We start from the raw sequence: 12,690 nt of genomic DNA on the forward strand, positions 1-12,690 counted from the left end.
AGCTGACTTATCATGGGTCTCCCACTGAATATTTATTTTATTATGCTTAGAGCCAAATCCCTCCACTATAAAAGGGCTTGGTTATCATTTCGGTAGGACAAGTTTTTCTGAGGCTTACATTGTAATAAAAGTGCTATATTCTTCTACAGTAAAAAATCGCTCTTTCAAACTCTATAGATTGATTCTATTTGTCGAATCCTAAGATCCATTGTTCCTGATAACCTTATCTATTTTGCATTCTCTCCAATCTATATTTACATATTTATTTATCCTTGCATTTTGTATTAAGTTACGCCACATATCCTCGGAACTGCGTATAAATTCAACTCTATCTATTTTTCGGGTAAACACAATCGACTCCAATAATGGAGTCTAACATAAAGCTTCCACCAGAGATAATTAATTCAGAAAGTACAACGTAAAGATGACCAACAAAACAGATACTATTAATGGAAATGGGTTAATTTAAACTAGCATGCTCAATCCTAATGCAATGTTTGCAAAAAGAAATGGTGCAAAATTGTCCCTGGCTTAGCTTCAGCAGCTCGTTAATCCCTGATTTTAGTGGTCAACACTTAACAGCAGCTCATCATCTTGGTTAAGTCACTTCCTTTTGCAACATTTGGTGGGATTAGGAAGAGAATCCCGGATAATCAAATGGGAAGTTTGATGTGTTAAATGGGTAGTCATTCGAACCATTTTGCTTCCCTCCAAAAGTGTTCATTTCAGAATTAGAAGACAACCCAAAATAACTTGACGACGACCCTGAAGTTCCTGCAGACATATAAGAAGGAGAAAAATTCTCCACAAAGTTGTTGCTTGGAATTATGGAATTAGGCACAAAGCTGTAATCTTGATCAGCCTTGATATCGGACGATGAAGCGAAAGATGTAAATGGCACATTGTTAGGATCATAATTGAAGTTGAAATTATTGTCGTTGGAGATATTGAGGTTTCTCTGAAAATTCAAGAGGATTTCCTGTGGATTTTGATTGGGTACAGAGACCATTTGGTGATGTTCATTTCCTGATCCAACTCCTAAGTTTGGTTCTTGATTCTGAGGTATTATAGTCAAAGGTGCTGAATTCATGACATTGTTATTGTTATTGTTATTGTTATTGGCACTAGCACCGCCTTGATTACAAGTGTGCCTTCCTCTATAAGTGATTTCTAATATTGTGGGATCTTCATCGGATCTTTGAACTTGTTTTGTAGCCAAACAACCTTGGGCATGTCGAAGCGTGCATCTGTAATATCCTCTGCATTTCACAGCCATTTTTTTTGTAAGAATTGGAATAAAAATAAATTACTCTATACATGCAATTTTTTATATATATATATATATAAAGTAGAGCCCGGTGCACTAAAAGAATTGTACCTTGGATATTTGGCACCAAGAATATCTTTCTGCCCATATTTTCTCCAACTAAAACCATCATCAAGAGTCCCTTCAATTGGTGCCCCGGGACAAATTTGAACTTGCTTTGTCCACCGTGGCGTACTGCTTTTTCTGTGAAATGAAACATCAGCATATCAGTAATGATCATACGTGAAAAATATAACCAATAATTAATTTATATATATGCATTTTTTTATAAGAAAAAACCTCTTGCGGGTAGCAGAGTCTTTGGGTTCGAGGTCACGATCAGAATCTTCACTGTGAGGGGGACTCGCAGTGAATGATGGTGGGGATTCAGACCTTCCAAAATTGGGTATTGGCACGGAATTGGAATGTGGAAGTAGTGAATTAGAAGAGTCTCCAGTAGACAACTGGAGCAAAGAAAGAGCCTTGTCAAATTTGGATTGGATATTATGAAGCAAGAAATCTCGAGCTGTTTCGGGGGAAGAAGAGGAGGAATTGAGTTGGAGTTGGAGCTGATAAACTAGGTCCCTACCCTGAGTTAGTTCACTTATAATTCTATTAAACTCCCCATTATTGTCAGCACCATAGTTTTCCATTTCAGAAATTAAAGTATACGTGGAATACAAGACAAAAAGCTGCAGGAGAGACAGAGTAGGAATATGATAGTTAAATTTAATTGGTGAAACCATGCAAAAAAAAAAAAGAAAGATGAATTTTGCTTGTGATTTTGAATGTAGAAAATAGGAGAAAAAGGAAGAGATATATAAAGGGAACGATTGGAGAAAGTTTGACTGCAGAATAGCTACCGTAGACCAGTCTTCGGTCAAGGGAATTGTAGTATAAGTAAGCTAGTCCAATTGCTGACCATTCAAACTAACCCGAGCATCAACTTATTTTTTAAGTTCAACTTTTAAACTCAAAATCCCAATAACCCACCCCCCCCCCCCCAAATCCCATGTAAGTTGGGGAAAAAGTTGGTCTTTGGTAATCCAACGTAGGAGCAATAAAAATGGACTTGATCGAATGATGAGGAATGAGAATGAGAGGTTTGGAAGTCAGAAATGTTGAGAAAATTGGGACGAAAGAAAAATGAAGACCAAAGAATCTTCAAACCTTTCTGCCGCGTTAGTACTCTTCCTCTTAGTTTTTATGAGTAGCAACGGTTGCAATAAAATTTAAAACCCTATGTTAGTGTACCCTGGTTCATGTATATATGTTCTCTGTTCCCTTCGGTATATATTTAAAGATATATGTCATGTATTTATTGAATTAATATAAATATCGAATGCAAGTAATTTTTAATCGTTTCACAATGGCTAAAAATTACTTTCATGGGTGTAACGTATAATCAGAGTCAGAGTCAGAGTCAGAGTCAGGATTTAAAATTAATGGGTTCCGGATTTTATTCATTTTACAGCTTGTTTGGATGGTTGTTACCTATTGTATTGTGTCGTATTGTTAATTTAAATATGATGTTTGTTTTGATTGTTACTTAAATTTAATTATATTGTATCGTTAAATCCGTTGTTACGTAACGACGAAATGTGCCACTTTACGTAACGACCGATTTGGCGTGGTCGCGTCGTTACCTTGTCTTTTTCTCTCAATCTCACCCTTTATTATTATTAAATAATTTTATTTTATCATTTACCCTACCTTTTTATATACTGTATCATAATTTTTCTTTATAATATTATAAGTTTATTTTTCATATTGCTAGTGTGTGATATCATAAAATGACGACATATATCCAAACATTGTATTCATCAAACGATACAGTACAATACGATATATTATGAAAACGATATGTAACAACCATCCAAACAATGCATTACTGAGTTCTAAATTAATAATTTGTACATATTCAATAAATTTTTAAAGACAAATATAGAATTTGGACCGAATCTATTGAGTTCGGCCGAATCCAATTCGGAACTCTAGCTCCGCCCCTGCGCATAATGTTTTTCATCAAATATGTTCTATGTTAGGAAATCGTTTTCCAAATATTTATTGGATATAAAGGAATAGGTGATATATACACCTTCTCTTTTTGTTTGGAAATAGTGATACATACATGGTAACTGTAAAAGATGGATGATATGACATGAATATAGTTCTTATCTTTTTATCATTAAAGGTGGACACATGACATTGAGTAATTCTTGCAATGCTTTTAAAAAAAAACAATGCACGTCCATAAGTAATCCATAGTCACCCTATAATTTTTTGATAGATAAATATTCAAATTTTCACAATTCAGATCAACGGAACACTAAAACAGATAATTTAATCAAGGTATATTCTTGATTTTATATATATATATATATATATATATATATTTTATTTTATTTTTTCCTCTCTTATTTTTCGCATTGACCAAGTATATTCTTGATTATTGATTCTACTTTGAGCAAGATCTTCAAAGTTTTTTTTTTCATTTTTGTTTTGATGATGGTTGACCGTGAAGAGTGAGGAAGAAAACACTTTTGCTTTAGTGAAGTTGCAATTATTAGGCGGCAAGTTTAAACTTCTCAAATGTTTTGATTCTTCATATCGTGCACATTGAAGCTTCCTTTTAAAACTGAAATAGAGTAACAAACAACGGGCAGAAGTCTAACATCCAAGAAGTGCGAATGGACAAAAAATATGCAGGTTGTGTTTTGTTATGGATCCAATATCCACGACTAAATACAGAAATAACATGTTAGGATCGGAAATTCGGGTAGTGCGGAATTTAGCTAAATAACGATATAATGATAATAACAAATACAATGGAAGTTGATAACAACGGCAATTAAAGAAGATAAATAAGACACAAATTTAACGTGGTTCGGTCAAAATGACCTACGTCCACAAGCGGAGATGAGCAATTTCACTATACCAATAAGAGTACAAACTTAGAGTAAACACTCTAATTAATCTCAAAAACCCTAAGAGAATAACCTCACAAACACTGCAAAGAAAGGGTTCACACAAGTGCTTCCCAACACTTAACCCTCATACAAAACATTCTTAATAAAGGAAGAAAGGAAGAAACAAGAAATGAAGACTCAAGTCTTGTTGGTGTGTCTAAAATGAACTAATGGTCTTCCCTTTTATAGGCAAAAAAGTCTTGGCCTCTTAGGTGTAAAAGAAGAGATACAACTTGTGCAAATGATGTCCACCCCACAGTGCAATATTTTTGGGTCCCAAAGAATATTGCCAACAAAGTCTACACTTTGCAAAAATGCTTATTCTTATGTGAGATGGACTCCATTAGCCAAAATTTTGGCCATAATTACAAATCTCCACCTTGGTCTAATTTTGGCTGATATAGTAAATTTGCTCCACCTTCTCCGCAAAAGTCCCAATGGGCTTATATCAAAATTTAATACTACCAAAATTAGACAAGTTATCTGATACCAAAACTGTAGTAGGGCCTATAACAGTGGAGCCCAATAAAGTATACATAGAACCAGATCTGTGTGCTTTCATGATCACAAGAGCACCTTGAAAACTTTTTAGAACTCCACCTTCACCAGTGAATTTGCACCCAAGGGATTCTAAAGTGCCCAAAGAGATGAGATTTTTCTTCAACTCAGAACATATCTAACATCGGTGAGAGTTCTCACCACACCATCGTGCATTCTGATCCGAATTATACCTTTGCCAATAACGTTACAAGAAACATTGTTACCCAATTGGACAACTCCACTTGCAACTAAATCATATATAAAAAAAAAAATAAGTCCCTGCTAGGACACATATGATATGAACAACCGGAATCTAAAATTCACTCATTGTTTAATTTGAAACTAGTTTCAGTTGCTAAAAATATAGTTCCCTCAATCTCATCAGTTGCTACACTAACTTCGACGGTGTTAGTATTTTTGTGCTCATTTTTTCTTTCTTTATGTTTTTCTTTATTTTTCAGTTTATATCACTTAGAGATAATGTGACCTTTCTTATGACAATAGCGATACTCTAAATTATTGTATCTGGATATGGAGTCGTATTTGCCCCTAACAAACAAGCCAACTTCCGCTTGAGTTCCACTAGCTTCCCTAGTAATATCACTATCTATATGTTCTTTTGATTTTAAGATAGATTTAATATCTTTATAAGAGATATTATCTTTTGCATAAAGCATAATATCTCTTATATGCTTAAAAGATGGGGGTAGAGAACAAAGCAGTAACACGACTTGATACTCATCTTTAATTTCAGCATCTATATTACTTAAATCCATAAGAATGGAATCAAAGGTGTCAAGATGAGAGAGAATAGAGGTACCTTCACCCATACGAATTGTATAAAGTTTCTGCTTCAGGTAAAGTCTATTTTCCACCGTCCTCTTCATATTTAAGGTTTACAATTTTTTGCACATGCCTTTGGCTGTGATTTCTATAAAAACTTCACGTAAAACCTTATTTGAGAGATTTCAAATGATACCTGCTTTTGCCCTTTTGTCTATAACGGCAAACTCCTCATCTATTATTTTATCTGGCTTCTTCTTCTTTCCCTGCAATGCCAAATCTAAGCCATCCTGAATTAGGATAGCTTCCATCTTTAATTTTCACATTTCGAAGTTTGCACTTCGATCAAATTTTTCAACATAAGTCTTTGTTAAAGTCATATTGGCTACTGAAACAAACCCAATTAGATCCGGCTCTAATACCAATTTATTAGGATCGAAAATCCGGGTAGTGCGAAATTTAGCCAAACAATGGTATAATGACATTAACAAATACAATGGAAGTTGATAAAAATGATAATTAAAGAAGATAAAGAAGACACAAATTTAACGTGGTTCGGTCAAAGTGACATGCGTCCACAAGCGAAGAAGAGCAATTTCACTATACCAATAAGAGTACAAAAGAGAGTACAAACTTAGAGTAAACACTCAAATTAATCCCAAAAACTCTAAGAGAATAACCTCACAAAATCACTCCAAAGAAAGGGTTCACACAAGTGCTTCCCAACACTTAACTCTCATACAAAACACTCTTAATAAAGGAAGAAAGGAAAAAAATAAGAAATGAAGACTCAAGTCTTGTTGGTGTGTCTAAAATAAACTAATGACCTTCCCTTTTATAGGCAAAAAAGTCTTGGCCTCTTAGGTATAAAAGAAGAGATACAACTTGTGTAAATGATGTCCACCACACAATGCAATATTTTTGGTCCCAAAGAATATTGGCAACAAAGTCTACATTTTGCAAAGATGCTTATTCTTATAAGAGATGGACTCCATTAGCCAAACTATTGGCCATAATTACATAACAGATTGAAATATTGACACTGAAAAGTAATAATAACTAAGGATAGTAACAGAAAGAAAAGGGATGGGAGACAGAGCCATAGAGAGAAAGAGTTAAGGGGAATAGAGAGACCAGAGAAGGGAAGTTTCTACAAAATTCAGCCTAACACTAGAATGCAATGAACGTATTATTTATCTCCTGATTTCCTTGGTCTTTGTCACGTGCAACACACATGCTCTATTTCAGCCAGGGTCCCAAATGTAATTTGCCAAAAGCCCAAATGTGAAATCACGACTATTTTGATTCATAACAATACCCCCGTCCTGAATAATAACCTTGCCCTCAAGATTCGAGTCAGTAATTCCTTCTAACCACAATACAATCATATCATATAAACTAAGCCTTTCCTCTAGTGCATGTGTAGAATCGATGTTAGTATAACTGCCAGCAACAATGAACGTCCATAGAGCTAGATTTGTATATAAACTTTGACTTCCTTGATTACCATCTGAAGCAACCATAAGAATTCCAAGTCTTAAAGCTTGAAATGACCCTATAGAAATGGCATCATTGAAACAATCTGCTTGGGAAGCATCAGGACCCCAATATAATAAAACAATCCCATCTCTAAGTGCACCATTGAATGCAACCAACAAGTCTACATTATAGAAACCAGAACACCAACAAGTTTTGCACATCGCTATTCTGGCTAGTAGCCATATATAATCGGACACTTTCCTGCTTAAGGTTTTCAAAAGTGAATGTACCTCCAATGCCCAAGCCTTCATCTCAGAAATTTTCACCTTCAGTAATAGACCTTCAAGCCCAGCCACATAATCCACACCCTCAATATTAGATGCTATCACAGTGACAATTTTTATTATTTTATGCACAGTCTGTGGATAAGAGCATGGGAAAATCGGATACAGACATGTACGTTCCATGTCTCTCACAGTCTCAAAGTACGACATTGCAACCAAACCTCTACTCCTTTTAGTAATTTTGTCAAACGATGTATGCGAGTTCGATTTAGAGCTTAAAGGAACATTAGGAAGAGTTGTACAACTAAAATCAACCATAAAAGCATGCCTAGTGTCGAACCACTTCAAAAATTGTATGTCCAAGCCATAGTTCTCGACACTAAGACTTACTGTCTCTCCATTCCAATTCCCTTCAGCAATTCTAGAAAGCATGTCGAAAGCAACTCCTAATAGAAAATACTGGCGAACACTGTATGTATTTCTGAATCGAAATTTCAAAGGTGCAGTGCAAGAATTCCACACGGTGAATGTCACGAACTTATCACGCTTAATGTTGCTCGAGGCACCACATAATACATAATCTTTTGTAACTCTAAGGAACGTGGTAAGCAAACTAGAGCCAGTGTCAAATGGAAAGTCTAATTTGAATTGATCAGGTGGATATCGATGCAATGGTAAGACAAGATCAGCATGACCAAGGTCACCTAAGTGACTAAATATACCTATGTTTAGAAGTTGGTCGTAAGTGCAAGCAGAACGCATACAAGACATCATGTCACAAGCCCATTTCCTTACATTGGGTAGCAGCACCTGCTCGCCCGTGCGGTGTTTGCAGTTCACCTCGCTGCAAGCCAGCCTTTGTCCTTTTCCAGGTTTTCAAGCACGATCATGTGCCTGATGGTGGGATTCGCCCGTGAGGCTCGCCCCAACTTGTGCCGCCCGTAAGATGTCTAGGCCTTTGGCCCTAGACATGTCGTGGCGCTTCATCTTAGGATCACAATCCATGCGCGCCCTGGGGGATTGGCTTAGGACATGTCTTGTCCTTAGCCCAAGACTGAGCATCGCTCCCGCGTGCACAGCCCAATCCTCAAGCTTGACACTCGCCTAGTGCATCCGCAACTAGCTCGTGCCTCGCCCGAGTAAGGCAACCTTTAGCCCTTGGCCATTGTCATATGCGTCTTTCGTGCCATGCCCATACATTGCCCTTGCAACACGCTTCCATCCTGAATAGTGTAGTGTCACCCCACAACTGCACCTTTAGGCCAACGGACCCTTGCTTGCATAGTTGAACCCTAGCCATGCTCACAAGTCGATACATGGAGCCCCTAAGATAGGTGTGTCAAGTATCCAATCAGCACGGAGGTCTCCTTCCAACATTCGGCAGCCCGCGGGGCTGGCAGTCCCACATATCGAGCCTTCAGCGCCACTTTGATGCCCAACGCTATCCCGAAGGCGTTGCGCCGTCCATAGAGTTCCCAAACTCGTATGGATACCTTTGACACTCCTTTGAGTCATCTAGGCAGGCCCTTGAGGTTGCCCCCAAGGTAGCTCGTTCGATACGGCTTGGTGGCAGCATGTGTTGGGGAGGCAGGGTGGAGCTTTCATCACCTATACCCCCTTATATATGCTTAAAATTAAAAAACCCAAGTTGCCCGAGTAGACAGTTCTACGTCAGACAATCAGAAGAGCCTTTTCTCACCAGTTCTTAGCCGAAATCACAACTCCAAAGTGCGAGTTGTGACATCCTCCCACACTCATAATGTCATCGTCCCCGATGACACATCATGGCCTACGACATCCCGGAGTCTGCCCCCTTAGGTATGCCCATTTCAGCTCCATTTGTCCTGTGAGTTAGACTTCCTCGAAGTCCTGTCTCAAAAGGAGTCGTGCCCCCATGCACTTCTCCCCCAAGTATCTTCCAAGCGTGCCTCTGAACTTCACCTCCATTCGGTGTTCTCTTGGAAACTGCCTCCGCACTTGCACCCTCTGGTGTCTCACTTTGTAGTTGAGTCATACTAGTCAACTACACCATGACCCTCACGGCCTTCATGTCCGTCTGCAGCCTTTTCTTCAATGGTTAGCACCTCAATGTGCTTGCTGGTGCAGCTCCCGTAGCCTTAAAATTCCCTCTGGCATGGCTCCCGTAGCCTTTCGCTCCCGTAGCATTAAAACGCCCTCTTGGCATAGCTCCCGTAGCTTTTCGCTCCCGTAGCATTGAAATGCCCTCTTGGCATAGCTCCCATAGCTTTTTGCTCCTGTAACTTTTCCTTGCCCTCACTACCTTTGAAGATGTGTTTGCTTCCAGACTCACGACTTTGCCCATATGCCTCTTGCATAGGCGGGATCCTCCCACACTCAATGTGGAGGATACACCTTAGCTCTGTCATCCCACTTGGCATTCAGCCAGCTCTTGGGACGACCTTTGGTGAGTACTACATTCCCAATGTCATAGCATCGCCGCATTCCCGAACAAAGCTCTTTGTTTTCCAACTGTCACTTCCTCAGCAAGTAGCCAATGCTCCCGGTAGTACTTCAATACTCGCCCTATAGACATGTACCCTCTTGGTCCTGCTAGCACGGCTTCCCGATTCGGTTGTGCCTCGCACTTGGACTCTCAACGGTCCTCCGATCATTCGACATACTTCTTTCCAGAATGACACCTTCTAACTTGGAAATTCGCCAAATTCTGAAGCTTCGCTATACCCTCGAATCCGTCTCCTCACCTTGGCAATGCCCTCAGGCAGTCCAAAAGTCTAACCCGTAGAAAAGACACTCAACTAATGCGTCGCACGGATCCTTGGCAAGATCTCCGCTATGATCATGCCCAAAGTTTATAGTCCATGGCTCCCACTCTTTTGCCACATGGTTGCACGACCTGTCAAACATGGCCTTCTTTTGACCATCCAACTCATCGGTATATCACCTCATTCCGTAGTGACCTAGACTTTCGAAAGACAATGGAATCACCCATTTCTTTCTTTGACCATCAGTATCGGGTTCTCGATCTTTGGTGGCATATGAACATCAATCTCTGCTTTAACATGATCTCCGCACTGACATCCAAAATGTACTCGTCATATCCACCCTTTGCCTTGACCTTGTGCCATGGCATAGTATGGCCTTAATCAGCTATGATACCAAGTGTCACGGGCCCATTTCCTTATATTGGGTAGCGGCACATGCTCGCCCGTGCGGCGCATGTAGTTCCCCTCGCTGTAAACTAACCTTTGTCCTTTCCCAGATTTTCAAGCACGATCATGTGCATGTTGGTGGGACTCGCCCGTGAGGCTCTCCCCAACTTGTGCCGCCCGTAAGATATCTAAGCCCTTATCCCTAGACATGTCATGGCGCTTCATCTTAGGATCACAATCCATGCGCGCCCTGGGAATTGGCTTAGGACATGTTTTGTCCTTAGCCTAAGACTGAGCATCGCTCCCGCGTGCACAGCCCAATCCTCAAGCTTGACACTCGCCTAGTGCATCCACAACTAGCTCGTGCCTCGTCCGAGTAAGGCAACCTTTAGCCCTTGACCATTGTCACCCGCGTCTTTCGTGCCATGCCCATACATTGCCCTCGCGACACGCTTCCATCCCGAATAGTGCAGTGTCTCCCCATATCTGCACCTTTAGGCCAACGGACCCTTGCTTGCATGGTTGAACCCGAGCCATGCTCACAAGTCGACACATGATGCCTCTAAGATAGGTGCGTCAAGTATCCAATCTGCACGGAGGTCTCCTTCCAACATTCGGCAGCCCGCGGGGCTGGACGTCCCACACATCGAGCCTCCAGCGCCACTTTGATGCCCAACGCTAGCCAGAAGGCGTTGCGCCGTCCATAGAGTTCTCAAACTCGTACGGATACCTTTGACACTCTTTTGAGTCATCTAGGCAGGCCCTTGAGGTTGCCCCCAAGGTAGCTCGTTCGATACGGCTTGGTGGCAGCACGTATGGGGGAGGCAGGTCGGAGCTTTCATCACCTATACCCCCCTTATATATGCTTAAAATTAAAAAGTCCAAGTTGCCCGAGTAGACAGTTCTACGTCAGACAATTCTCACCAGTTCTTAGCCAAAATCACAACTCCAAAGTGCGAGTTGAGATACATCGTCTCTAAGTTTTGGGCTAGCCCAAGTCCATATCGACCAGCAATCATGATGAGGTTACCAGAAATAGAGAATACAGAACCAATATAGAGTGGAGACTTCTCTATGATTGCAGTAACAACATTTTCTTTATTATCTATGTCTTCATTTTCAACAACATTAGCATTATTGTTTGCCGCATTAATCGGAGCGACATGATACATCGAATCATTAGGGAAATGGGTCTTTGTTGTTAAAGTAAGCTCCTTTTGTGGCTCCTGCATAGCATTCGGCTCCTGAATAACATCTTTAGACCAATCAGATAATTCATCGAACACCTTGCATGCCCCATTGTTGCTGTTGTATTCAGATGGTTCAACCAAGTATTGCGGAAAACGGGGTTCAAATTCCTCTTTGTCCTCCTCCAAAACTGAATTGCAGGTCTCCTCAGGTGTTGTTAGTATCGATTCAGTAACTATAACAGTTTTAGTTCCCCTATTTGGCTTTTTCGCAAACACCTTGTGGGTAAGAAATTTAAAACAAAATATGAAAAACTTTCAGGTTGCTGTTCTCTGAAGGCGCATTCCAGTACTGAGGCAAGGGCAAGTTAGCCATGTTGCTCCATGACGGAATAGTCGCAGCCCGTGCCGGATAAGCATCCACTGTGGTAAACTGCCAGAGAAAGGCTAAATGCCTATCAGGTGCATCCCGATTTCGACCTCGAAAATGAATAAACAATTTGTCCACGAAATGGTCCCAACCTGCAAGTTGTTTGTTTAGAAATAACCAATGATACCATTTCAAAGCCTCGCCATCCAAATAAAATGAAGCCCATGACAGTTTATGCTCCGACCAAATCTTATAGAAGGTGAAATACTTCTCTACCTGAAGAACCCAATTCAGAGGATTCTCACCGCTAAAACGACCCATTACTGGGGCTTGAGATAGGTCCACCATGGTAGATGGAGTCAATGAAAGCACCAATGTTATGGATCCAATATCCCCAACTAAATATAGAAATAACAGATTGAAATATTTATTCTGATAACAAAGGAATTACATTGAAAGGTAATAATAACTAAGGATAGTAACAGAAAGAAAGGGGATGGGAAGACAGAGCCACAGAGAGAAATGGTTGAGGGGAAGAGAGAGACCAGAGAGGGAAAGTTTCTACAAAATCTAGCCTAACTCTAGAATGTAATGAACGTATTATTTAACTCCTGATTTCTTTGGTCTCTGGCACACGCAGC

General features: G+C 40.0%; 1 protein-coding gene across 1 annotated transcript; it reads right to left on the minus strand.

Moving 5' to 3' along the window:
* Positions 1 to 425: 425 nt before the first annotated feature.
* On the minus strand, positions 426 to 2,076 carry LOC104101974 (probable WRKY transcription factor 30). The gene is made up of 3 exons (XM_009609545.3): positions 1,607 to 2,076; positions 1,379 to 1,510; positions 426 to 1,259 (listed from the first exon to the last, which is right to left on the minus strand). The coding sequence occupies exons 1-3, from the start codon at positions 2,050 to 2,052 to the stop codon at positions 632 to 634; spliced, it is 1,206 nt and encodes a 401-aa protein (XP_009607840.1). The 5' UTR covers positions 2,053 to 2,076; the 3' UTR covers positions 426 to 631.
* Positions 2,077 to 12,690: the final 10,614 nt, after the last annotated feature.

This window comes from Nicotiana tomentosiformis, chromosome 3 (assembly GCF_000390325.3).
Source record: "Nicotiana tomentosiformis chromosome 3, ASM39032v3, whole genome shotgun sequence".
Classification (NCBI taxonomy): Eukaryota; Viridiplantae; Streptophyta; class Magnoliopsida; order Solanales; family Solanaceae; genus Nicotiana; species Nicotiana tomentosiformis.

Excerpts from the sequence above, each read along its gene's own strand:
- LOC104101974 (XM_009609545.3), bottom strand. The coding sequence starts at position 2,052 with ATGGTTTCACCAATTAAATTTAACTATCATATTCCTACTCTGTCTCTC. Across the intron at positions 1,511-1,606 it reads GACTCTGCTACCCGCAAGAG|AAAAAGCAGTACGCCACGGT; the intron begins GTTTTTTCTTAT and ends TTCATTTCACAG. Across the intron at positions 1,260-1,378 it reads CTTGGTGCCAAATATCCAAG|AGGATATTACAGATGCACGC; the intron begins GTACAATTCTTT and ends TGTGAAATGCAG.